The 24,472-nt window shown below is 37.5% G+C and overlaps 1 protein-coding gene across 4 annotated transcripts in view; it reads right to left on the bottom strand.

Annotated features, from left to right (window-relative positions):
• POU6F2 (POU class 6 homeobox 2) overlaps window positions 1–2,022 on the bottom strand; it is a 488,585-nt gene extending 486,563 nt beyond the window's left edge. For 3 of the 4 annotated variants that reach the window (XM_074340525.2, XM_074340526.2, XM_074340528.2), the window contains exon 1: window positions 194–322. In XM_074340525.2, the coding sequence (XP_074196626.1) occupies window positions 194–298 (105 nt within the window). In that variant the 5' untranslated portion in view covers window positions 299–322. Of the gene's footprint in view, window positions 1–193; window positions 323–1,798 lie in introns of those variants that run through there. The other variant, XM_074340527.2, reaches the window with a different exon arrangement.
• Between the last annotated feature and the right edge of the window lie 22,450 nt (window positions 2,023–24,472).

The raw sequence follows: 24,472 nt of genomic DNA, 5'->3' as shown, positions 1-24,472 counted from the left end.
TGCAATGAAGTTTTAAGCTGAGGTTTCCTGGATAGATTTAATGGGTGCCTTTTGCCTTTCGCGCTTTCAGCACTATGCTGGCAGGTAGCTGGAGATACAGATAGAAAGATGGTACTGTAAATATGAATTATGTGAATCATATGGTGAGACCCTTGTGGAAAAAAGGGGAGTTGAGAAATGGCTGACTCCATACCTGACCAATTACAGCTTGCATGGTCCCTGTGTCCTGCTGGGCTGAGAGATCGCAATCCATCATATGTTGTCTTTGAAAAGGAGAATGGGGCTTTCTGGCATGCATCTGTCAATCAACTTCTGCACTCACAACCATCACCAAAAGCAAGGGGAAAAAAAGTCAAGCTGCTCCACCAAATAGGATGAAACCGTCATGTGACCTCCAGCAGACACGCACACACACATTCACTACCTCCATAGAGCGTAAGAATTTTCTGTAGATATGAAATGACATTGACAAATATCCAATACCAAGTAAATAAAGTGAGACAAACAGCTATTCACCAAAGACAAAACATTGGCTGTAATCATCCGCTAAAGGTTTAACAAACGTAGGAGATTTTTTTTAATGCTCTAGAAACCTATGTTTAAAACAAAAACAAAATTAACTACTTCATGTGATAATTGAAACTTGGATTTCTATGCCACCATATACATTTTTTCAGTTATAAGTAATATAAGCTTTCTTAAGCTGTCCCTAATGATTTTATTTTCGGATTCTCTAAATGACCTTTTGACAATATGCAGTAATTTCTGCAATTTTATTTAACGTCAGCTTCATAGAGAAGCTTGAAATGTTAACTGTTGCATAACACAGATACGCTGGTATTTGTTGATTGGAAATGGATATATACAATTATTTGTGTAAACTGTTATGACCACTCAAATATAAAATATTCAAAGGGTGTAAACAGTTGTCACTAAACTTTTCATCTTCTAAAAGGTTAGAAAATGACTTACTTGCAGCTCATCTAAACTTATGTAATGTGATGACAAATATTTCAAATTTTTTCATTTGATTTAAGCTTTTTTGATCCCACACACTCTAGAATAGATTGTTCATGTATTATGGGTCAGCTATTGTAAGGGTGATCTGAATATAACCTAGTAGCCATTTAACTCTTTCAGGATTAAGTTCAGAAACTGATTTTCAATACAACCCGACAGACATTGCAAAGTTGCTCTTTGAAAATCCAAAACCATAAATAATATCCATTAATTTGATGGCTTTGTGGAGTTGTTAATGTTTGCATTAATCTTCTTTGTGAATTTAATTTCATTAGTTGGAGTACTCTAAATTTCCAAAAAAAATGTTTTTACAGGAAAATTTTCTGTTATTAAAATGGGGATACTTTTTCAAGGTTCAAAACTAACGTTAAGCTTGAGAGAGAAAGAAATTATGAGAAATGTTTAATACAGAATATATACTATTATGTATATTATAGCATTCTATCATATCGCTTAAAAATTAAATAAAAGGAACTTCAAGTCAGGAAAAAAACCCAATTTTCAACATTTTAAAAGAAAGCTTTAGGAGATTGAAGTTTCATAGACTTCTCATTAAGAGTTGCTTCCATATAAACAGATTTATGTACACACACACACACACACACACACACACACACACACACACACACACACAAACTTTGGCATCCCCAAACGAAATGAAGCCGTGCACCAACTGGGTAGCCCTCCTGGGACCTGACGACTGGAAAGGCCCTCCTGAACAGGACTGAAATGCACAGTGAGCGCGGGAACCCGTCCGTGCTTCTGGAGACTGACCTACCCGGGCGCTTCTGCAGTTACCCCAGATTCAGACGCTGCTCGAGTGTCCATCGCCACCTCTGGCCGGGCAGGGGAGGGAGGCACAGGCAGCCGAGCCGGGAAATCGGCCCGAGTTGCTGTGGGAATCGGCCAGGGCTATGGAAAACTTGCCCGAAGCCCGCGGGCTTGCAGAGGGCATGTGAGGTGCGACTGCTCCAGGCGTCGCCTTCTGGGACGCTGCCCAGGCAGACAGTGGCCACACAAGGAGTATGGGGAACCAGGGAAAGTTGCGGAGGAGGGCCGAGCCAAGTGATTTCCACAGGCTCCTGACCCTCCACCTCCCGCGGCGCTGCCTTCCCCGGCGCGGAGAACCCCGCGTTGCAGCCTTCTGCGCTCCCCTGGGAGCCCAGCCTGGAGTCGGCTGGTGAAGAGCCTGGGGCTGGGCTGTCGACCCCCACCCCTGGAAGGCAGCCCTGGTGTCCACTCGCCGCCATCGCACTGCAGCCTCAACCTCCTCCTGGGATCTAAGCTTCTTGGGCGTCTCCCCGGGGAATTGGATGGGCGTGGTGTCCAGGTTGCAGGATGAGGCCGAACACTCCCTTTGAAGCTGCATCCTCCGAATTATAGTGGTCCAGGTCGGCATAGGGACAACTCTGCTTACACTTGGGTTGTTTACCTGACCATCTGGCGTATATTAATTACAGTAATGACTAGCCAACACTGATAGGAACCTGAGCCAAGCACAGGGTCAGACGTAACGGGAGCTCGCTAAATCCCCTAAACAACTCAGTAAACCCGGTACAATTATTCCCATTTTACAGATGAGACACACAGACACACACAAGATGACTGCCCAAGATGAACGAACCATGATTTGAAGCTGCTTTGAATTCAAAGATGGAGCTTTTCATAGGAAACCCAGATGTCAAGGAATATTTGGCATAATTGTTACCACACATAAAGTACAGACTGATTCAATAAATATTTATGGAGTCTGTACTATGTGCCAAGTACTGTAATGTGCTAGAGATACAGCAAAACGGATATAGTTCCTCAGAGATCTTACATTTTAGTGGATTGGACAGGTAGGTATTTGTCAAATAACCAGAGAGCTAAGGAGAAAAGCAGAATAATATGAAAACCTATATCAGAGGAATTAACCTAGTCTTGGTTTTGTTTGTAAACAAAGGGGAGTCAGCAAAACATCACTAAGCAATTGACTTGAAATAAACTGAAATTGGAAGAATGTTAGGAAAACACAAGAAAGCTGGAAATTGGTGATGGGGTAAACATTCTCTGCATAAGAAATATGCAAAATGTGTGGAGGAGCGTCACTTACTGGAGCTCAAATGAAGCAGGATGCCTTGTGTGGAGCACAGCAGGCACAGAGAGGCTGCAGGCAAAGCCCAGGGCACGCAGGCTCTCCTAGGTGCCATCAGATTCCTTCCCTTAGCCAGGAGCACTGTGAGGCCACTGAGGATGCTTTAAGCAGTGTAGTATTACTGAATTTTGAAAGACATCTCTGGCTATAGTGGAAAGTTAGGGGTGGGTTGGGGTTAATGAAAGTGAATTCGGTGAGACTGGCGATAGCACTGCTGGGTGATACAAGGAACTGGATGATTTCAGGACAAGAGGTACAATTCACAGAATTTGGTGGTTTATTGATAATGGAACTTAAAGAAAAGGGAGATGTCTTTCTGGTTTTGTACAAAATCCGTGGCTGGTGATGCCATTTACTGAGCTAGGGAGTCAGGAGTAGGGCCAGGTTGGAAACAAGTGGTAGATACTATAATTTTGATTTGAGATCTATTTTCACTACAGTCCTCAGCGTAAGAATGATTATCCCCCTTTTTTCAGAAGTAAAATCTAGGAGTCTAGGCAGTAACAGGTAAGGTTCATTTGAGGAAAATCAATGTTCTTGAGCCCTGCCTCAGACTGCTTTGGAACAAGTTGGTGGTTCTGGCACTGTCCAGTTGATTCAAATCTTCCTACCAGGAAACCAAGGTAAAACTGATGACCACAACCATTCTTAGGAGCCCCCATAATGAAAAGTCTCCAGACACCGTGAATTAAAGCATCTCAGTTTGGTATAAAGTACAGGTAAGGCCCTAAGACCCTGTCCAAAAATGGAAGGACTGGTCTCCAAGTCTAATACGGCAATGGTAGGAAGGATGTCAAGATAAAACACAAAGGTAGTTTTGAATCATTCAATTAACAACTTATATTTAGCACCTATCGTGAGATCTCAGGTAGGCATTCTGGATAATACAGAGACTTGAATAAGACCTGCCTCCTTACATTCAAAGATCAATAATCTAGTGGGAAACTCAGACACATGAAATGACTTAAATACAGCACAGATTGCTTTTTAAAAAATAAACTGAATGCATAAACATTTATCTGTGGCGCTTGTTTGATTCTATCTGGTGGAAGATGCTTACATTTTCAGGCACCATAACATACAGGTTTGGGCTAGGATCTGCTCCATCCCTGACCTCTGATGGAGTGTGGTCTTGGGAAAGTGGCAACTCCTCTGTGTCATGAGTTTCTCAGAACTCCTCAACGGTAGTGTAAGGACTGGGGGAGATAATGTTTTGTGAGAGCTTATTGAGTTATATTCTGTAAGTAGTCAGAAAATGTTAGTTATTTTCCCATGTGGGAGGATGATAGAGGGTAGGAAAGATGAATTCTGCTAGGGAATTGAGGAAGGCACCATGAAGATGGCAGAAGGATTTTTATATAAACAGAAGGCATCTTGTATTCAGGTCAAAGGGACTAGGATGAGTGAAACCATTTGTTTCTCCATCAGTGTGGGTATCAGACACTTTTAACATTAGAGCAATGGAAAAGCGCAGGAAGTATTTCAATTAATTTTTACTCCCACTTCCACAATAGAATTTAGGAAAGAAATTCTTTAAGCTAAATATTCTCTATTACCACCCCCTCTTTTTCTCTCCCCTCTTTCCACCAAATTTCCACTGTGCTTTTCCCAGCCATCTAAATCTCCCTGCTTGCATCACAGATCAGCTAGACCTGCCCTTTTCCCAACACTGACCCTATTGTAGACAGAACAGCAATAGGTCGCCATAAATCAGACCTAGCATCCAACTTCTTAGAAGAAGGATGCCTTTAATTTCTTAATCATTAAACCACAGAGGATACTAAGAGATAAGTGTTGCACAGAGAACCAAGATAAAGTGGAGGTGTTGGTTATCTCTGTTATTCAATACATTCTTTGCAATATTTAAGATGAGAAGAGATAATACAGTAGTGGTTCCCCTTATTGACAGGGGATATGTTCTAAGACCCCCCAGAGGATGCCTAAAACCATGGATAGTACCAAACCCTAACTATACTATGTTTTTTTCCTATACATACATACATACTTATGATAAAGTTTAATTTATAAAGTAGGTACAGTAAGAGAGTAACAACTAATAGAATAATTATAACAATACACTATAATAAAATGTATAAGAATGTTCTCTCTCTCTCCACTGAGACAGCTACTAAGTGATTAATGGGGAGTAGTGTATAGAGAGTGTTGACATTGGATTCAGGTCATAGGCAGGATGGAGTGAGATGGTGAGAGATTTCATCACACTACTTAGAACAGTGTGCAATTTTGAAACTTATGAATTGTTTTGTCTGGAATTTTCCATTTAATATTTTTAGACCACAGTTGACAATGGATAACTGAAACTGCAGAAAATGAAACCACAGATAAAGGGGGACAACTGTATAGGTGAGTGTCTTTAGAATGCAAGAATAAAAAAAAAAAAAAATCTTCAACAAAAGTCATCAAGAGGAATCCACTCCTTCTTAGACTTAGTATGTTTCCACTTAAGCTATTACAAAATGTAGGTTTACTTCAGTTCTATTCTGTTGCCCTTTCCCTCTGTTGACTTGCTCTTTCTCTTGCTTACTGTTTGTTCCTTTGTTACTTTTTTTTAAAAAAATTATCTACTTCTCTTTGCTTTTCACTCCTCTGCTACCTGGTCTCTGAAAGATTAATCTCACCATTCCTCCAACTAGTCTGTTTATTTTTGCCCCCAGATTTCCCACCCCCCACCGTTTTTCTTACGTGTCCTCATGACTTCAGCCTTCTTCCTAGAATATGAATCATAACAGAGCATTCTCTAGAGTTTGCTTATTATGCAGCTGCTGCATGATTTGCAAGGCTGATGTAGGAACCAGGTAACAGGTGGAAGAGAAACAGCATAGTGGGACTAAGTACACACAGTCAAGACTCCTCACTGACTCCCTTTCTACAGTCTTCAATTCCCTCCCCTTCAGGACCACTTTTGCCTTCGTTTTCAAGGTCAATTTTCCCCTAGAATTTAATTTGGCACCATCAGCCTCTGGAATGATCCACTACTTTCTCTCTTTGCACAGCCCTCAATATCAAAATTTTTGCCTACACTGTCAAGTTCTGTAGATCATTGCTCTGGTATGGTCTTTTCAACCACCATCGGTTTTCTTAAGCAACATGAGGTGGATTTTACTTCCATAGGCCCTTAAGCAGCGTAATGAATTTGCACCCTGGGGTTTTTTGTGTTATTTTTATATTTCTAGGGAAAGTGAGCACAGGAAAATTACCCTATGCAGGATGATTATTTTTAAATGAGAACAGGAGAAGGAGTAAAGCTCCGCACACCAAGACCCAGGGACTATATGAGGGAGTGTGGTTTAGCAATGATGAACCGAGCACAATTGGTTGTGAGAACCTGTAATTTCAACTTTTTCTACAGCATAATTTGGAAGCCCTGTTTTTCCCTTGAGATACAGGGACAAGATTTCACCTTTCAAATGAATAGCTGAGAAGTTCAAGATCCTGTGGACTCCTGGCAAAGATGGCCTATGAATGTACCAATGCATTATTAGACCTCCAAGTTTGTCATCTTTTCTACCGGGTGACTGTATCCTGGAAAAATACAGAAAAAAGGATCCAATTGTCCCATAATTTCTATCTGCCCCTTTCATGGAATATTTTGGTAACAGTTATGCATTTTTGTGTTCCAGACTATATTTCTTCTGCCTAAACACCCTTGGAAAACGGCATTTAAATGCTCCCAGGTTCACAGTACTATCTGCAGTTTTGGTATCTGAGGACAAATGCTAATACATAACTTTTCATGACTATTCTCCATGTGGTACAAACACATGCTCTGTCTCCTTAGAGCAAGGGTACACTAGGGGGACTTCCCTCTTTTTTTTCATGGCTATCGCTCCCAATGCTTGAAAAGGCTAAATACCACTGTCCTCTTATTCCTCATATCAGTAAGTTCACAGCATTCCCATCTAAACCTAGTTCTATCCTTTCAAAGACAAGCATTTTTAAATGGATATCTGCATGGAACCAGTTTCACTAAGAGAACTTAATAGCTCTCAGCTTTAACTTTGGAAAATCCATTTCTATCTTGGTTTTCTCTTTTATCATCCTCATCAATAATGACAACAATCCTAACAATAGAAAATATAGGAGTGGCTCTCGAGGTGTAGTTTAGTTTGAGGACTCCTGAGGGTCCCTGCGACTCTCTCAGGGGGTCCATGAGGTCAAAACTTTCTCAAAATAATACTAAACTAAGACCTGCCCTTTTCACTCTCATTTTACGAAGACAGTACAAGATGCTTTCCCAAGGCTTCCAGACTTGTGATTTCATAGCAGATTGAACGCAGAAAGCAGGTATGGTTCCAAGTATCTGCAAGTAAACCAGACACTACAAGGATTCACAAAAATGTAAAACAATGCCACTCTTATCACTAACTGTCTTGTTTTGGGAAAATATAGCTCTTTTCATTAAAAATTATGTTATCATTAATTATTTAAATGGCTTCATAAATAAGCATTTAAGTTTCTTGGCTTTAATTTTTAATATAAATATTTATAAATAAAACCCACAAACATTTGTGTGCTAAATAATTTTATAATAGTGTAAAGCAGTCCTAAGACAAAAAAGTATGAGAACTGCAGTCACAGTATAGTATTTACTATATGCTACGCACTGTCCAAAGCACTTCATATGTCTGAATGCCTTTTATCCTCACACTGGCCCTAGACATATTTTTTAGTCTTGACTTTACACATGAGAACACTGATTGCAGTATTTTGACTATTATAAATGCAAAGGTTCTGAGTTCCAATCAAGATGGCACACAACCAGTGAGTCTGAGGGTCAATCCCTCCTACTGACATGCAAATAGCAACCAAGGCTCAACTACAAGAGGACAGCACACACAACCCACACAAGGGACACACCTGGCATGCGTGGATCAGGTGACCAGGAAGACTGCACCACTGAGCCCCACAGCACACCTACGACATAAGGCCACTCTAAGAGCAGAAGACATAGCAGCCCTACCTAATGCATAGAAACAAATGCAGGGAGGCAGCCAAAGTGGGGAGACAAAGAAATATGTCCCAATAAAAGAACAGAACAAAGACCCAGTAAAAGAACTAGACAAAATGGAGACAATCAATTTACCAGATGCAGAGTTCCAAACACTGGCTATAAGAATACTCAATGATCAGAGAGAACTTTGAGACAGAGAACATAAAAATGGAGATAGAAAGCATAAAAAAGAACCAGTCAGAAATAAAGAATACAATAACTGAAATGAAGAATATATTAGAGTGAATCATTAGTAGATTAGATGAAGCAGAGGGCAGAATCAGCGATTTAGAAGATAAGGAATCAGAAAACACCCAATCAGAATAGCAGAAAGGAAAATGAATCCAATAAAATGAGGAAAGTTTAAGGGGCCTCTGGGATGATGTTTGCATTATAGGAGTACCAGAAGGAGAAGAGAGAGAGCAAGGAATTGAAAACCTATTTGAAGAAATGATGACGGAAAACTTCCCTAACCTATTGAAGAAAATAAATATACAAACCCAGGAAGTGTCCCAAACAAGGTGAACCCAAGGAGGCCCACACCAAGGCACATCATAATTAAAATACCAAAGGTTAAATTCAAAGAGAGAACCTGAAAAACAGCAAAAGAGAAGCAGTTAGTTACCTACAAGGGAGCCCCCATACGATTATCAGCTGATTTCTCAACAGAAACTTTGCAGGCCAGCGGGGATTGGCACTAAATATTCAAAGTGATGAAAAAGCAATGACCTACAACCAAGATTACACTCTATTCAGCAAAGCCATCATTTAGATTCAAAGGACAAAAAAGAGCTTCCCAGACAAGATAAAGCTAAAGGAGTTCATCACCACCAAACCAGTATAACACGGAATCTTTGAGGGACTTCTTTAAGATAAAAAAAAAAATCAAAAATAGGGGGGCTAAATGGATAAGAAAACAAACCCTTACATATGCTCCCTACAAGAGACTCGCTTCAGATTGAAAGACACACACAAACTGAAAGTAAAGGGATGGAAAAATATATTTCAGGAAAATGGAAACAAAAACCTGGGGTAGCAATACTTATACCTGACAAAAGCGACTTTAAAACAAAAATTATAATAAGAGACCAAGAAGGACCTAGTAATCACACTTCTGGGTATTTATCCAAAGAAATCCAAAATGCTACTTCAAAGGGACATACTCATCCACATGCAGCATTATTTACAATAGCCACGATATGAAGGCAACCTGGGTGTCCCTGAAAGGATGAATGGTTAAAGAAGAGATGGTACATATGTATGATGGAATATTACTCAGCTGTAAAAAGGAATGGAATCTTGTCATCAGAGACAACATGGATGGACCTGCAAGGTACTGTGCTGAGTGGAATAAGTCAGACAGCAAAAGACAAATGTCATATGATTTTACTTATTAGTGGAATCTAAAGGACAAAATAAAGAAACAAACAAAACAGAAACAAACTCATAGATACAGAGAACATTTAGGTGGTTGCCAGATGGGAGGCAGGTTGGGGAGCTGGGTGAAAAAGGGAAGGGACTAAGAAGTACAAATTGAGTTACACAGTAGTCATAGGAATGTGAGGTACAGCAGCATAAGGAATATAGTCAATATTATTGTAATAACTAGGTGTAGTGTCTGATGGGTACTAGATCTTTCAGGATGATAGATGGGATGGGGTTGGGGACAGGGTGAAAAAGGGGAAGCAATTAAGAAATACAAATTGGTACTTATAAAATAGTCATGGGGATGTAAAGTGAAACATAGGAAAGATAGTAATGATATGGTAATAACCATATATAGTGCCAGGTGGGTACTGTTGAATAAGTATGATGGATGCCTGAAACTAATATAATATTGTATATTAGCTATATTTTAATAAAAATCATAAGGAAAAAAAAGAAAGAAAGAAAGAAAATAGTCTCAAATAAACCAGCTTTAGGTAACCTACCTTAAAAATGCTTTTTTACTATAAGCCCTTACCTTGGAATGGATGTAACTTTATCCCTTTTTATTTTTTGGCTTCTTTTAACTTTATTGAAGTCTAATTAAATTTCACTAAACTTCATATACTCATATTTAAAGTGTATGATTTGATAAGTTTGGGCATATGCATACAAATCTGTTAGGATAACAAACATTTCCCTTTCTCTCAAAAGTTTCCTTGTACCCCTTTGTAATCCATCCCTTCTGGACCTCCATATCTGACCTACTTTCTGTCACTATAGATTAGTTCATTCCCCAGAATTTTATATGAATGGAATTATAAAATTTGTATGTTTTTTCTTTTTGTTTGTTTTTTGCCCAGCTTCTTTTGCCTAGAATAATAATTTTGTGACTTATCAATGTTATAGTATGAATTAATAGTTTCTTTTTATTGCTAACTAGTATTGCATTGAATGGATTTATCGCAATTTGTTTATCCATTATTTGTTGTTAGACGTTTGCATTATTTATAGTTTTGTCTATTTAAATAAAGATGTTATGAACATTTGCGGGAAAAAATGCAAAGGTTCTTAGAGATGAATGATCCAAAATAATAATTTTATATATGAGTAAACTGAGATGGGAGTGTTGTAAAAATCATTAAATTAGGGTTTTTAAAGGTTTTATACAGAATGCTTATCTATGATCAGTATCAAATCTATGTCACAGTAACTGAAGAGTATCCATGGTGACTGCCACATGCCTCAAAGAAGAGCCCAAAGGAATAATAATTGTCCGGTTCCACTCCTATCTCTGCCACTAATATCTTTATGACATTGGGCTTGAATGAAGGTGTTGGATTTTTAATACCTTTTCCAGCTATAACATTTTGTATCTGCCAAACCTCCATGTCAAGTAGACAAGCAGATCTATACAGAACATAAAAGAGTAAAATGTATAATTCTTAAACATCCATTTGATTATAAAACTACAGTTGGCAGTACTGAACCAAAAAAAAAAAAAATGATGACACCCATGAAACAGAACAGAATGTATGTAACGGCATAATTATTTAGCTGTGCCAATCAGGCCTATCCTTTTAGGGAGGGCATTTTATTTCTTCAGGAAAACGTTTGATAAACTGCTTAACCAGGAAGGCCAAAAGCAAGGAACAAGAAAACAAGTAACAAAGACATAGCAAAATAAAATAAAATTCTAGGTCAGAGAGTACAGAAAAGAAGGAACAGGGATCTCAAGAGTACTGGGGCAGTGGGTGAGAAATTTCCCACCATCACCCATGAGATAAGTGAGAGAGAGTCTTACAAACAGGCATAGCTAACATTCAACATTAACTGAATATGTTGTTACTATTGTTTTTTTCCTGCATTGTATATACTCTTTGATTTCCAAACCTTCAGCAAAATCTGCTACACATATAAATTCTTGTGTGATGAACATTTTTTCAGAAGAAGGAGAGCTGAATTTCACATCCGAGTCAATAACAACAAGCAAAGAGACGAGCTCTGGAAAGTGAGATGCAAGAAGTTCAGGCAGAGCCTGAGGAAGTGACAGAATGTGAACTAGTATCTGCTAGCATGCACAAAATGTAAAACTGGACTGTGCCTTTCTTGGACAGCATAAGGCATTTGCTGGTCACGAAACTGAAGAGTATAGAGACAAATAGGCTTCAGGTCTGTCTTGATCTCGAGGTTTCTAATGTCAATAGAGCTACACCTCTCCATGGATCTCTTGGCTCTGTTTCAATCTGAGCATTGGTTTGGCTCAGACTGGCTTCCCTCAAGATTGCAAATGGCTACAGCAGCTCCCTTACACCACACCACCAACTACGCCATCCAGAACAGGAGGGAGACCCTTTGTTTCCAATAGCCAAACAAAAGCCCAGAGATTCTTTGTGATTTGGCTAGGTTACACGTGCAGCCCTCCACTCTTGTGCTCAAAGGAGTAGAATAGACTGGATGGCTCAGCCTAGGTGGTGTGATCTGCTCAGCAGTCTTTTACTGGACACAATCAGGAGCCCTGAAGACATGTGAATCTACAAACAGCAATCAGGGGCTTTTAGGAATAGGAGAATTAATACTGGGTAGAAAGCAGGGCAGTAAAATAAAACTACTACAACAACCCTGAGAATTCACAAAGGTTTTGTGAATCCATGAAGGATGTTTGTTAAAGGAAGCTTGTATCAATTTATCAATTTTACCTAACTGTCAAAGGACAGGCTGACAGCTGACCTGATGGTTGTTTTGGGTTTTAAAAGAGAAAGTTCATGGATACCTATCACAGTGTCTGGAATAATAGTACATTCTTGCAAATTGTAATTCTCTTCTTCTACTTTCCTTCCTCTTTTCTTCTACAGAAATAGTACATATAACTTGAAGTTTAAGCAATAGTATTGAGTTTTGAAAACACTTTTTAAATGAGAAAGAAGATTTATATGTTATAAAACAATATAAAAAAAATGGGTGGTCACTTTGGTATAGAGAAATACCTAGGTATAGTTGTAATTATTGCAGCATATAGAAATTTGGGGCCCTAAGTATAAATAGAAATGATAAGGACATCAGTGAAACACTGTAAAGTACTTATTTTGTTTCACCCATCACATCAGTGAATACAGTTGATTTACAGATGCTCTTGGTGTGGACATTTGAACCAGGAATGATGGGATTAATCGGAAGAAAGGATGCTGATAGCAAGAAAGGGTATAGAGAAAAGAACAGTGAAAATGCGTCTTGTCTGAGCCCGTAGTGAAGAGGGAAGTTGAACTGGTGATAAAATGAGAATACAATTTAAAACACAAAAATCACACTTAAAGGAATGGATTATTCCAAATGCACAAAACAAAATGATAAATTTCATTATTATTGGAAGTGTTTCTGAGTTGTTTCTGCAAGCAGCCGTCAAAGCCAAGTAGTCAAAAATTAGCATCTTAATCAATTTTAATGTATCTTGTTTACTAACCAATAGATGACCCTTGACCTTCTCATGCTCAGTGTTCTTGACCCTACCCCATCTTGGCTGGAGCCACCCAGAGTCAAATCTAGATCTTACCAACAACTGCAACCTGTATTCCCTGGGAACCTTAATTCCAGGGATCCCAGTCTCCTACAACCCTCCATATATCTAGAATTTACCCTAATTCCATCATTCTTTTGACTCCACTGGGACTCCAAACAACTGACCTTTATCTTCTTTGATGTTATTTCCCTCCACAAGTTTAAATTTCATGGTTCATAATTATGGTTCATTTTCCTGTTAAAAGGAAAGGATAAACAGCAGGTTCTGTGAGCTTTCCTCTAGCCTTAGGGACCTTAGGGAATTTGACTAGTGGCTGAGTCCCTTTTGCAGTTTTAACACATGGAATCTTGGAGTATAGTTTATACCAGATTGAGGAATGAAAATCTGGCTGAAGACTAGGTCCCAGACTAGGCACGTGAGAGCTGTGAGTTGAGAAATTGCCCCTGAGGGGGCTACAAAACTGTCTAAGTATAAAAACTGGAGACCCTGAGCCCACGGCTTCCCTGACCTCGTGTCATCTATGACTGTGTACATCCCAAGTACAGAATGACTGAGAAATCAGGAGTTCATAGAGAAGTCACAGAACTTCCCTATGCCAACACTCTCTATGCTTTGTTGCCCATCTTTTAGTCTTCCTTCAACCTAAGTAAACTTGGGCCTTTGTGAAGCCTATTGTTTCTCATGGGTTTGACTGCCTATCTGAACCCAAGACACCTCTGGCTAGTGAACAGAGAGACCATTGAACTGAGCACAGTCTCAGCTCTTCACCAGTCATCCTAATGGCCAAATCCAGCCCACGTTAAATCCAACACTTTCCCTATTCTGTTCCTATACCCATGTACAAGAATGTAGGAGGAGAAACACATGCAATCATGCTCGCCAGTCTTACTTTAAGCACATTTACCCGAAAGCAGCCGTTGGTGCTGTCCACAATCTAATGTGATTTTCCTGCTCAAATCACTTCCCACTTTCCAGGTGCGCAATTCTGCACTTTCCACTTTCTCCTGAAATCTGCAGCAATCCCGTACTTCTCCTCCTTCTCAGTGATGGCCTTTCTTCTGCTTTCATCAGAACTACAGAAGCAGAGAACAGCCACCCACTCCTGCCCCCGAGTCAGCCAATCTGTGTGTATTTGTACCAAATGCACTCCCTTTCCTCAAGCTAAAATAGATGAAGTATCTTTGCTTCTGAATAAAAAGAACACTGCTACTTGTGCACAAGAACTTGCTCCCCTTCAATTACTCTAGGATTTTGTTCTTGCAATCTTCCCCATTGCCTCCTGCACTAGTACAATTTCTAACTCTACTAGATTATTCCATTGGCATAAATAACATACTAGGTTATCTTTTAAAGCACCTGTTTTATGAACCTCTTTCAGCTATCACCCCATTTCCTTGCTCTGTTTTACAGAAAATCCCTCAGGATAGTTGTCTCTAGTGCTATCTCTTCTAATTTCCACGAAAGACAAGGAAAATTAGCATTCTTATACTTCTGTCATATTAAAACTTTATGTAGAAAATATAACAAAATCTATAAAAAGGCTACTGGAACTGATAAATGAAGTTAGAAAGGTTGCCAGATTCAAGAGCAACATGTAATAATCAATTGCTTTCTATATACTAGCAATAAGCAATCAGATTGAAATTAAAAAATAATATTTACAATAGCATAAAAATGTGAATATTTTTAGGGATAAATCTGGCAAAAGATGTGAAAGATCTGTACACTGGAAAATATAAAACATTGCTGAGAGAAATTAAGAGAGACTTAAATAAACGACAGATATACTATGTCCCTGAGTTGGAAGGCTCATGTTAAAGTGGTAATTCTTCCAAAATTGACCAACAGAGGTTATGTAATACCAACCAAAATCATAGCAGGCTTTCTTTCACAAACTGGCCCACTGATTCTAAAAATCGTATGAATGGCAAAGTATCTGGGTTAGCCAAACAACTTTGGAAAAGAAGAAAAACTTGGAGGACTAACATTAGCTGACATTAAGACATTATAAAGCTATAGGAATCATGACAATGCATTGCGTATTGGCACCAAGCCAGACAAACGGGTCAGTGGAACAGAGCAGAGAGTCCAGAAATAGATCCACACATGTATGGACAACTGATTTTTGGTAAAAGTGCAAAAGCAATTCACTGGATAATTTCAACAAATGGTGCTGTAACAATTGAATAGCTCCACGTAGAAAACAAATGAATTTTGATCCATACCTTACACAATACACAAAAATTATCTCAAAATGTATCAGAAACCTAAATATTACACCTAAAACTTTAAAATGTCTAAAAGAAAACCGGAGAAAAAAAACTTTGTGGTTTTGGGTTAGGCAAAGATATTTTTAATACAATAACAAAAGCACAACAATGATTAAAGTGGCAAACTGGACTTCATCAAAATTACAAACCATTTTTCAAAAAACAATGTTAAAAAAATGAAAAGACAAACCACACAATGGAAGAAAATATTTGCAAATCACATATCTGATAAAGGACTTATATCCAAAATATATGAATAATTCTCAAAACTCAATAATAAAATGGGCAAAATATTTTGAACAGACACTTGAACCAAAGAAGATCTTCATATTGCAAATGAATGCATGAAAAGATGACCATTATTTATTAGGGAAACACAAAATGAAACCACAATGAGGTACTACTACTTATTAGAAATACTACTACTTATAAGGTACACTCTTATTAGAATGACTAAAACTGAAAAGACTGACCATGCAAAGATGGTCACTAGCAAAGATGTGGAGGAAGGGGAATTCTCCTACTGCTGGCAGGAAAGTAATGTGGTACCATCACGTTGTAAAACAGTTTGGATATGTTAAAAAGTTAAACGCATATCTATCATACAATGCAGCCATTCCACTCCTAGGTGTTTACCTGTGAAAAATGAAAGCATACATATGTCCATTCAAAGACTTGTATACAAATGTTCATAGCACCTTTATTTGTAGCAGCCCCAAACGAATAACAACCCAAAAGTTCATCAATAGATAAATGAATAAATTGTGTATATCCATACAATGGAATACTACTCAACAATAAAAAATAACTGAACTGTTGATATGCATGACAACATGAATGAATCTCAAAATAATTATCCTGAAGAAAAGAAGAGATACAAAAAAAGTGAATTCTGTATGATTCCATTCGTGTAAAATTCTAGAAAATGTAAACTAAAGTATAGCAAAAGAAAGCAAATTAGGGTATAATTGATATATAACAAACTGCCATATTTAAAATGTGCTCCCTGATAACTTTTGACATATGTATAAAGCACGAAATGAAGTGGGGAGGGGCAAACAGGGATTAAAAGAGTTTCAAGAAAGTGTTCAGAGCAATGGATGTGTGTAACTACCGTCCAACTTCAACAATCACCCACATTACCAGACTTGTTTTATCAGTCCCTCTCTGCTTTGTTGGCTAGAGTATTGCAAAGCAAATCCCAGATGTGATGTTCTTTTACTTCTAAACATTTTAATGTGAATTTCAAAATATAAAAGACATTCATTTTCTTAAATTACCACAGACCATTTTAAAAATTAATAATTATTACTTAATACTAATCATTTAATAATTTTTATATAATCTAATATTCAATATTTTAATATTAAATCCATAAGCAAACTTCTCAAAATTGATATATTATCAAAAATGTCTTTTTACTATTGGTTTTATTAAATTAAGATTCAAAATAGTTTTATAGTTTTTATTTTCTTATATCTCTTCCGTTTCTCATAAAACTCTTACTACAACAAAGCATCCCCTCTTCATTGTTTCTTGTACTTTAAATGTTGAAGAAACTGAGTCTGTTGCGTGTTCTGAATTTTGCTGATAGTTTTTTTCCTGATATGATTTAACTTGTTTCTCTGTCTCCTGTATTTCCTGCAGACTAAGAGTTAGATCTAGAGACTTGCTTAAATTCAGGGTCAAATTTCATCATGGATGGTGCTGTAGCTGCATGTCACATGTGATTAGGAGGCAGCTACAGTCTGGTTGTCTCACTTTTAGCAATACTGAGGTTCAACGTTCAGGTGCTGATAACATGTTCCCTTCATTGGAAAAATTTCCATTGACATTTCATTGAACAGTTTTATGGCCCGTTGATTACCATTGGCTGGAGTTGTTATTCTTTAGATGTTGCAAAATGGCGATTTTTCTAATTCTGTAATTCCTTCTGCGTTTATTAGCAGTTTTTATACAGAGAACTTTGCCCTCACCCAGTGGAGATACGTGGTTCTTTTGAAACAGTTTATATTGCAAGACAAAATAAATGCTCAGTTGTTTAACTTACATTATCAGTTTTCAGAGTGAGTTTGTGCCCTAGCAACCTCCAATATTGTACAATGAATTATGCTTTATTTCTCTTTTAATATAACTAATAACTAATAGATTTTTATATTTTCAGTGAGTTTTAAACAATCACAATAATTATTCTCACTGATGCTCTAATTTTCACATATTTTTCCATGGGAGCTCATCAAGCTGGCTATATATACTTTTGACATGATCCCATTAGCCTTTGATAACTTCCTTGCTTTTGTGCCAGGAAGATGTTCCAGAATTTTCTTGTACATTTCCTATACCAGTCCTAGGTTCCTTTACTTTTCTTAAAAAATTATTTTCTTTTTTCTTTTTTTTAAATTTTCAACTGAAGCTCAACATTATTTTATATTAGTTTCAGGTGTATAGCGTATGGTTAGACATTCATACAATTTATGAAGTGATCCTCCTGATAAGTCTAGTACCTACTTGGCACTCTACATAGTTATTACCATATTATTGCCTATATTCCCTATGCTGTACTTTACATCCCTGTGACTATTTTATAACTAACAATTTGTACTTCTTAATCCCTTCACTTTTTTCCACCCAGCCCCCCACCACCCTTCCCATCTGCCAACCATCAGTTTGTTCTCTGTATCTATGAGTCTGTTTCTGTTTTGTTTGTTCATTTATTTTGTTCTTTACATTCCACATATAAGTAAAATCATATGGTATTTGTCTTCTCTATCTGACTTATATCACTTTGCATAATATCCTCTAGGTTTATCCATGTTCTCGCAAATAGCAAGATTTCATTCTTTGTTATGGCCAAGTAATATGCCATTTTCTGTATGTACCACCACTTCTTTATCCAGCCATCTATTGATGGGCACTTGGGTTACTTCCAAATCTTGGCTATTATAAATAATGCTGCAATGAACATGGGAATGCATACATCTTTTTAAATTAGGGTTTTTGAACTTCTTTGGATAAATACCCAGAAGTGGATTCCTGGGTCATAAGGTACTTCTATTTTTAATTTTTTGAGGAACCTCCATACTGTTTTCCATAGTGGCTGCACCAATTTGCAATCCCACCAAGAATGCACAAGGGTTCCCTTTTCTTCACATCCTTGCCAACACTTGTTTGTTGATTTATTGATGATAGCCATTATGACAGTTGTGAGCTGATATTTCATGGTGGTTTTAATTTACAATTCTCCGATGATTAGTGACATTGAGCACCTTTTCATATGCCTATTGGCCATCTGCATGTCCTCTTTGGAGAAATATCTATTCGGGTCCTCAGCCGATTTTTTTAATTGGATTTTTTTTTTTTTTTTTTTTTGGTGTTAAGTTATATGAGCTCTTTATAAGTTTTGTATATTAACCCCTTGTCAGATATATCATCGGCAAATATCTTCTCCCATTCAGTAGGTTGTCTTTTCATTTTATCGATCATTTCCTTTGCTGTGCAAAAACTTTTTAGTTTGATGTAGTCCCATTTGTTTAATTTTTCTTTAGTTTCCCTTGACTGAGGAGATATAAAAAAAAAATTACTATGAGCAATGTCAAAGAGTTTTCTGCCTTTGTTGTCTTCTAGGAATTTTATGGTTTGGGGTCTTACATTTAAGTTTTCAATCCATTCTGAGTTTTTTTGTTGTAGTGGTTTTTTTTTGCATGTATCTGTCCAGTTTTTCCTACTCCATTTATTGAATAGACTGTCTTTACCCCATTGTATATTCTTGCCTCCTTTGTCATAGATTAAATGACCATATAGGCATGGGTTTATTTCTGGGCTTTCTATTCTGTTCCATTGATTGATGTGTCTATTTTTATGCCAGTACCATGCTGTTTTGATTACTATAAACTTGGAGTATAGTTTGATATCAGGTAACGTGATAACTCCAACTTTGTTCTTCATTTTTAACATTGCTTTGGCTACTTGAAGTCTGTTGTGGTTCCCTATAAGTTTTAGGATAATTTGTTCTAGTTCTATGAAAAATTTCATTGGCATTTTGATAGGGATTGCATTGAATCTGTACATTGCTTTGGGTAGTATAGACATTTTAATAATGTACATTCTTCCTGTCCATGAGCATGGCATATACTTTCATTTATTTGTACCTTCTTCAATTTCTTTCTTCAATATCTTATAATTTTCTGAATACACATCTTTTACTTCCTTGGTTAAATTTATTCTTAGGGTGTTTGTTTTTTTTAAATGCACTTGTACATAGGATTGTTTTCTTAATTTCTCTTTCTGATAGTTTGTTATCAGAGTATTAAAATGCAACTGATTTCTGAGTATTAATTTTGTATCTTACTACTTTACTGAATTCAATTATCAGTTCTAGTTATTTTGGGGGGGAATTTTAGGGTTCTCTCTATATAGTCTCATGTCATCTGCAAATAATGACAGTTTTACTTTATCCTTTACAGCGTGGATACCTTTTATTTCTTTTTCTTGTCTGATTGCTGAGGCTAAGACTTCCAATACTATGTTGAATAAAAGTAGTGAAAGTGGCTAAATTCTTTTTAGAGAAGAATGGTATTGAGAACCACAATGTTTACACAACATTTTAGAGATCAAAACTAGAACAAAAATTAAGGGAGAAAAATCATGAATGAAATGCAATTAATATTAGAGATTTTTCCTTGACTTTTTTCTTGTATGCTTCTATCTCTTGTCTCTGTTTTCTCTTATAATAACTATTTTGGTTTAAAATAACTAACATAATTATATTTAACCTAGAGTATAAAATAGTTCATAAAATAAAAATTATTATTGGTCATTCCATTATCTATCTATTTATTTATTTTTCAGAAATAAGATAAGCTATTTTGATTAACAAATTCAGACTTTTATTTGTGGGAAGTTTAAATTTATTCTATCTTTGAGTAGTTTTGTTACATTTATTGTTAATTGCATCTGTAGTAATCAGTCAACACTTTTTCTTATTCCTTATTATATATCTTTGCAGAATGTTTTTATGGGTTCCACACTGATTTATATAGTTTTGGTTTGTTCATGTTAGAACGGGGCCATTTCCACTCATAACTATGATTTTGCCAATAATGTTAATGGCTGGGTCCTTCTCAACTCCTATACTTATTTAATTGTACACTGAGTAAATCTTTCCCTTTTAAAATTAGTGGTGTGGGAGCTGGATGTTGATGGCTTGGGTGTTCTGTTTAACCAGTTAGGTGCTTGAGGGTTTGTGAAGTGAGTGTTGGAACAAAAAATACAGCCAGAGAATGGATTAATTATTTGGTTCTAAAAAGAAATGAACTATTAAACCATGAAAGGACATGGAAGAAACTTACATGCATATTACAAAGTGAAAGAAACCAATCTGAAAAGGCTGCATATTGTATCGCTCCAAATAGGTGACAAAAGGCAAAACTATGAAGACAATAAAAAGTTCTGTGGTTGCCAGGAATTGGGGGAGGGGAGATTGGAATGAATAAATGGAGTACAGAGCATATTTAGGACAATGAAAATATTCTGGGAGATGTCATCAAAATGGCAGCGTGAGGTGAGCCTCTGTAAATCTCCCCTGGAATTTACAACTAATCGAAAAAGTATAACTCCACAAAGGACTCCCTTCACAGCGGACAGGCAGGACGAAGAGGCCCACTACTGAATTCACCTACAGGTGGGCAAATCACGCGAGCTGGGGAGGAGGGAAGGCAGAAGTGCACAGACCGAGATGTGCGGGCACAGGACGCAGACCTAGCTCAGTGCTCCGAGCTTGCTGCATCCCGGAACTACTGCAGCTGTGGGAGAGGGAAGAACACAGACTGCTAGGGCTCCGTTTATGGCCCACAGGGCTGAGGGGGCAGCATATAACATGGCTGAACCCAACGCTCACAGCAGAGACCTCGGAGCAAAGACTGAGGGAAGAAGGCTGAAAACGGTGGTTTAAGCCCTCACTGCCAAGCAGAGAATGGAAGCCTTAGGCACTGAGACTAGCTGCCCCCTCCCTACCCTCCCAGGGCTTGCCCGCCCCCATCTTCCCGGTACTAGAAATGGAACACTAGCAGTGTCAGATGAAAACAACAGAGTATTTCCTGTTCTGAGAACTGTGGACCGCAGACACAGATTTGCAGCCCAACTAGTTCCAGCAAAGGGAAGGGAGCTGTGGAAGCAGGACTGGCTGTGGTGGTGGTTACCGCCATTGCTCTGAGCCACCTCTCACAACTCACCCCACCCCTGGCCCCACCTATCTAGGCAGATCCCTGCAGGAGTAAACAGAACTGCTGAAACATACGGGCTCTGAATCTGGTGCAGAAAGACCTTTGGAACATCAAAAGCTCTCCGCATACCCACACGGACACTGCGCCCTGTGACCCAGGCGAACTATTAACAGAGGAGAAGCCCATCTCCCAGGGAGTCCCCCCTTTGTGTGAGAAGCTGAAATAGTGCAGAGAAAACATAGCACTACCGTATGAAAGAGAAAAAAAGTCTGCAGTTGGAGAGAAAATAAAACATTCTACCAACAAGTACTGGAAAACAAAAGAAAGACCTCTTCCTATCCACCTGTTGCAGAAGCCACTCCTCTAGATGTATAGGAAGAGAAATAATAAATCAGTTATTGCCATGAATAACTAAGGCAACAAGACAGCTCAGAAAGAAAGTGAAAAGTCTCCAGAAAAGGAACTTAAAGATATGGAAATATGTGACTTAAATGACAGAGAATTCAAGATTATAATTCTGAAAAAACTCAATGAGATGCAAGAAAACACAGAAAGGCAGTTTAAAGAACTCAGAAACACAATCAAAGAACAATATGAGCATTTTACGAAAGAGATTGAAATTTTATAAAACAACCAAATAGAATTTCTGGAGATTAAGAACTCAATAGAAGAAATTAAGAATGAAATAGCCAGCTTAGGTAGTAGAGTTGACCAGGAGGAAAGAATCAGTGACATCGAAGATAGAAACGTGGAAATTACATGGATGGAAGAAGAAAGAGACTTGAGACTTAAAAGAAATGAAAGAACTCTACAAGAACTTTCTGACTCCATCAGAAACAGCAATATAAGAATAATGGGCATATCAGAAGGAGAAGAAAGAGAGAAGGGAACAGAGAATATATTCAAACAAAATGTCGATGAGAACTACCCAAACTTGTGGAAAGAACTGGATCCTCGAATCCAAGAAGCAAATAGAACACCTAATTACTTCAATCCCAACAGGCCTTCTCCAAGGCACATTGTATTGAAGCTGTCTAAAATCAACAACAAAGAAAGAATCCTCAAGGCAGCCAGGGAAAAGAAGACGGTAACCTACAAAGGAAAGCCCATTAGCTTATCATCAGATTTTTCAGCAGAAACTCTACAAGCCAGGAGGGAGTGGAACCAAATATTCAAACTATTGAAAAACGGAAATTATGAGCCAAGAATAATATATCCAGCAAAGATATCCTTTAGATATGAAGGAGGAATAAAGACCTTTCCAGACATACAGAAGCTGAGGGAATTTTCTAATACATGACCTGCACTACAAGAAATACTAAAGGAGGCTATTCAACCACCATCAACAGGGAAAATTTGTAGCAACCAAAACATAAAAAGGGGGAGAGTAAAGGCCTGAACCAGAATATGGGAAGGGAGAAAGGAGGCATTCTGAAGAAAATGGGATACTCTAAATATCAAACTTTCTGTTACATAAACTTCAGTGTAACCACTCAAAAAAAAATCCAGAACTGAAATATATACTGTAATAAAAGAAGAAACAGAGGGAAACATCATAGAATACCACCACACAGAAATAATAGACAACAACAAAAAGGCAAAGAAACAATGGAGACACAGCCTTACCAGAAAACTAAACAGAATGACAGGAAATCCTCACATATCAATAACCACACTAAATGTAAATGGACTGAACTCACCAATAAAAAGCCACAGAGTAGCAGATTGGATAAAAAAACTAAGCCCAACCATATGCCGTCTCCAAGAGACACATCTCAGCTACAAGGACAAGCATAGACTCAAAGTGAAAGGGTGGAAATTGACACTCCAAGCAAATGGTATCCAGCGAAAATCAGGTGTAGTCATAATGATATCAGATTAAACAGACTTCAGGGTGAAAAAATAACAAGAGACAAAGATGGACATTTCATAATGGTAAAGGGGACTATGCAATAAGAAGACATAACAATCATCAATATTTATGCCCCCAATCAGGGAGCACCGAAATATACCAAGCAACTACTAACAGAACTAAAGGGAGAAATTGACCAAAACACAATTAGACTAGGGGACTTAAATACATCATTCACAGCTATGGATAGATCATCCAAACAGAAAATAAATAACGATAAATAGCAGCCCTAAATGACACATTAGATGAAATGGACATAATTGACATATATAGAGCACTTCATCCTAAAACATCAGACTATACATTTTTTTTCTAGTGTACATGGAATATTCTTAAGGATAGACCATATATTGGGACATAAAATCAGCCTCAGCAAATTTAAGACATTGAAATCATACCAAGCATATTTTCTGATCACAAGGCTTTGAAATTGGATATCAACTACAAAAAGAAAGCAGGAAAAAACACAAATACATGGAGATTAAACAACATACTTTTGAAGAGTGACCCAGTCTAAAAAGAAATTAGAGGAGAGATAAAAAGATACATAGAAGCAAATGACAAGGAAAATACATCCTACCAACATTTTTGGGATGCAGCGAAAGCAGTTTTAAGAGGGAAATTTATATCATTACAGGCCTGTCTCAAGAAACAAGAAAAAGCCCAAATAAATAGCCTCACGTTACACCTTAAAGAACTAGAAAAAGAAGAAAAAGTGAAACCCAAGTTCAGCAGAAGAAAGGAAATAAAAAAATCAGACAGAACTAAATAAAATAGAGAACAAAAAGACAACAGAAAAAAATTAATGTGACAAAGAGCTGGTTCTTTGAAAAGATTAATGAAATTGACAAACCCTTGGCTAGATTCACTAAGATGAAAAGAGAGAAGAAACTAATAAACAACATCAGAAATGAAAAAGGGGAAGTTATCACAGACACCACAGAAATACAAAGGATCAT

Source organism: Rhinolophus sinicus, chromosome 4 (genome assembly GCF_057876585.1).
Source record: "Rhinolophus sinicus isolate RSI-liver-muscle chromosome 4, RSI-T2T, whole genome shotgun sequence".
Classification (NCBI taxonomy): domain Eukaryota; kingdom Metazoa; phylum Chordata; class Mammalia; order Chiroptera; family Rhinolophidae; genus Rhinolophus; species Rhinolophus sinicus.
Note: the sequence above shows the minus strand (reverse complement) of the source record. Positions and strands in the feature narration are given on the sequence as shown.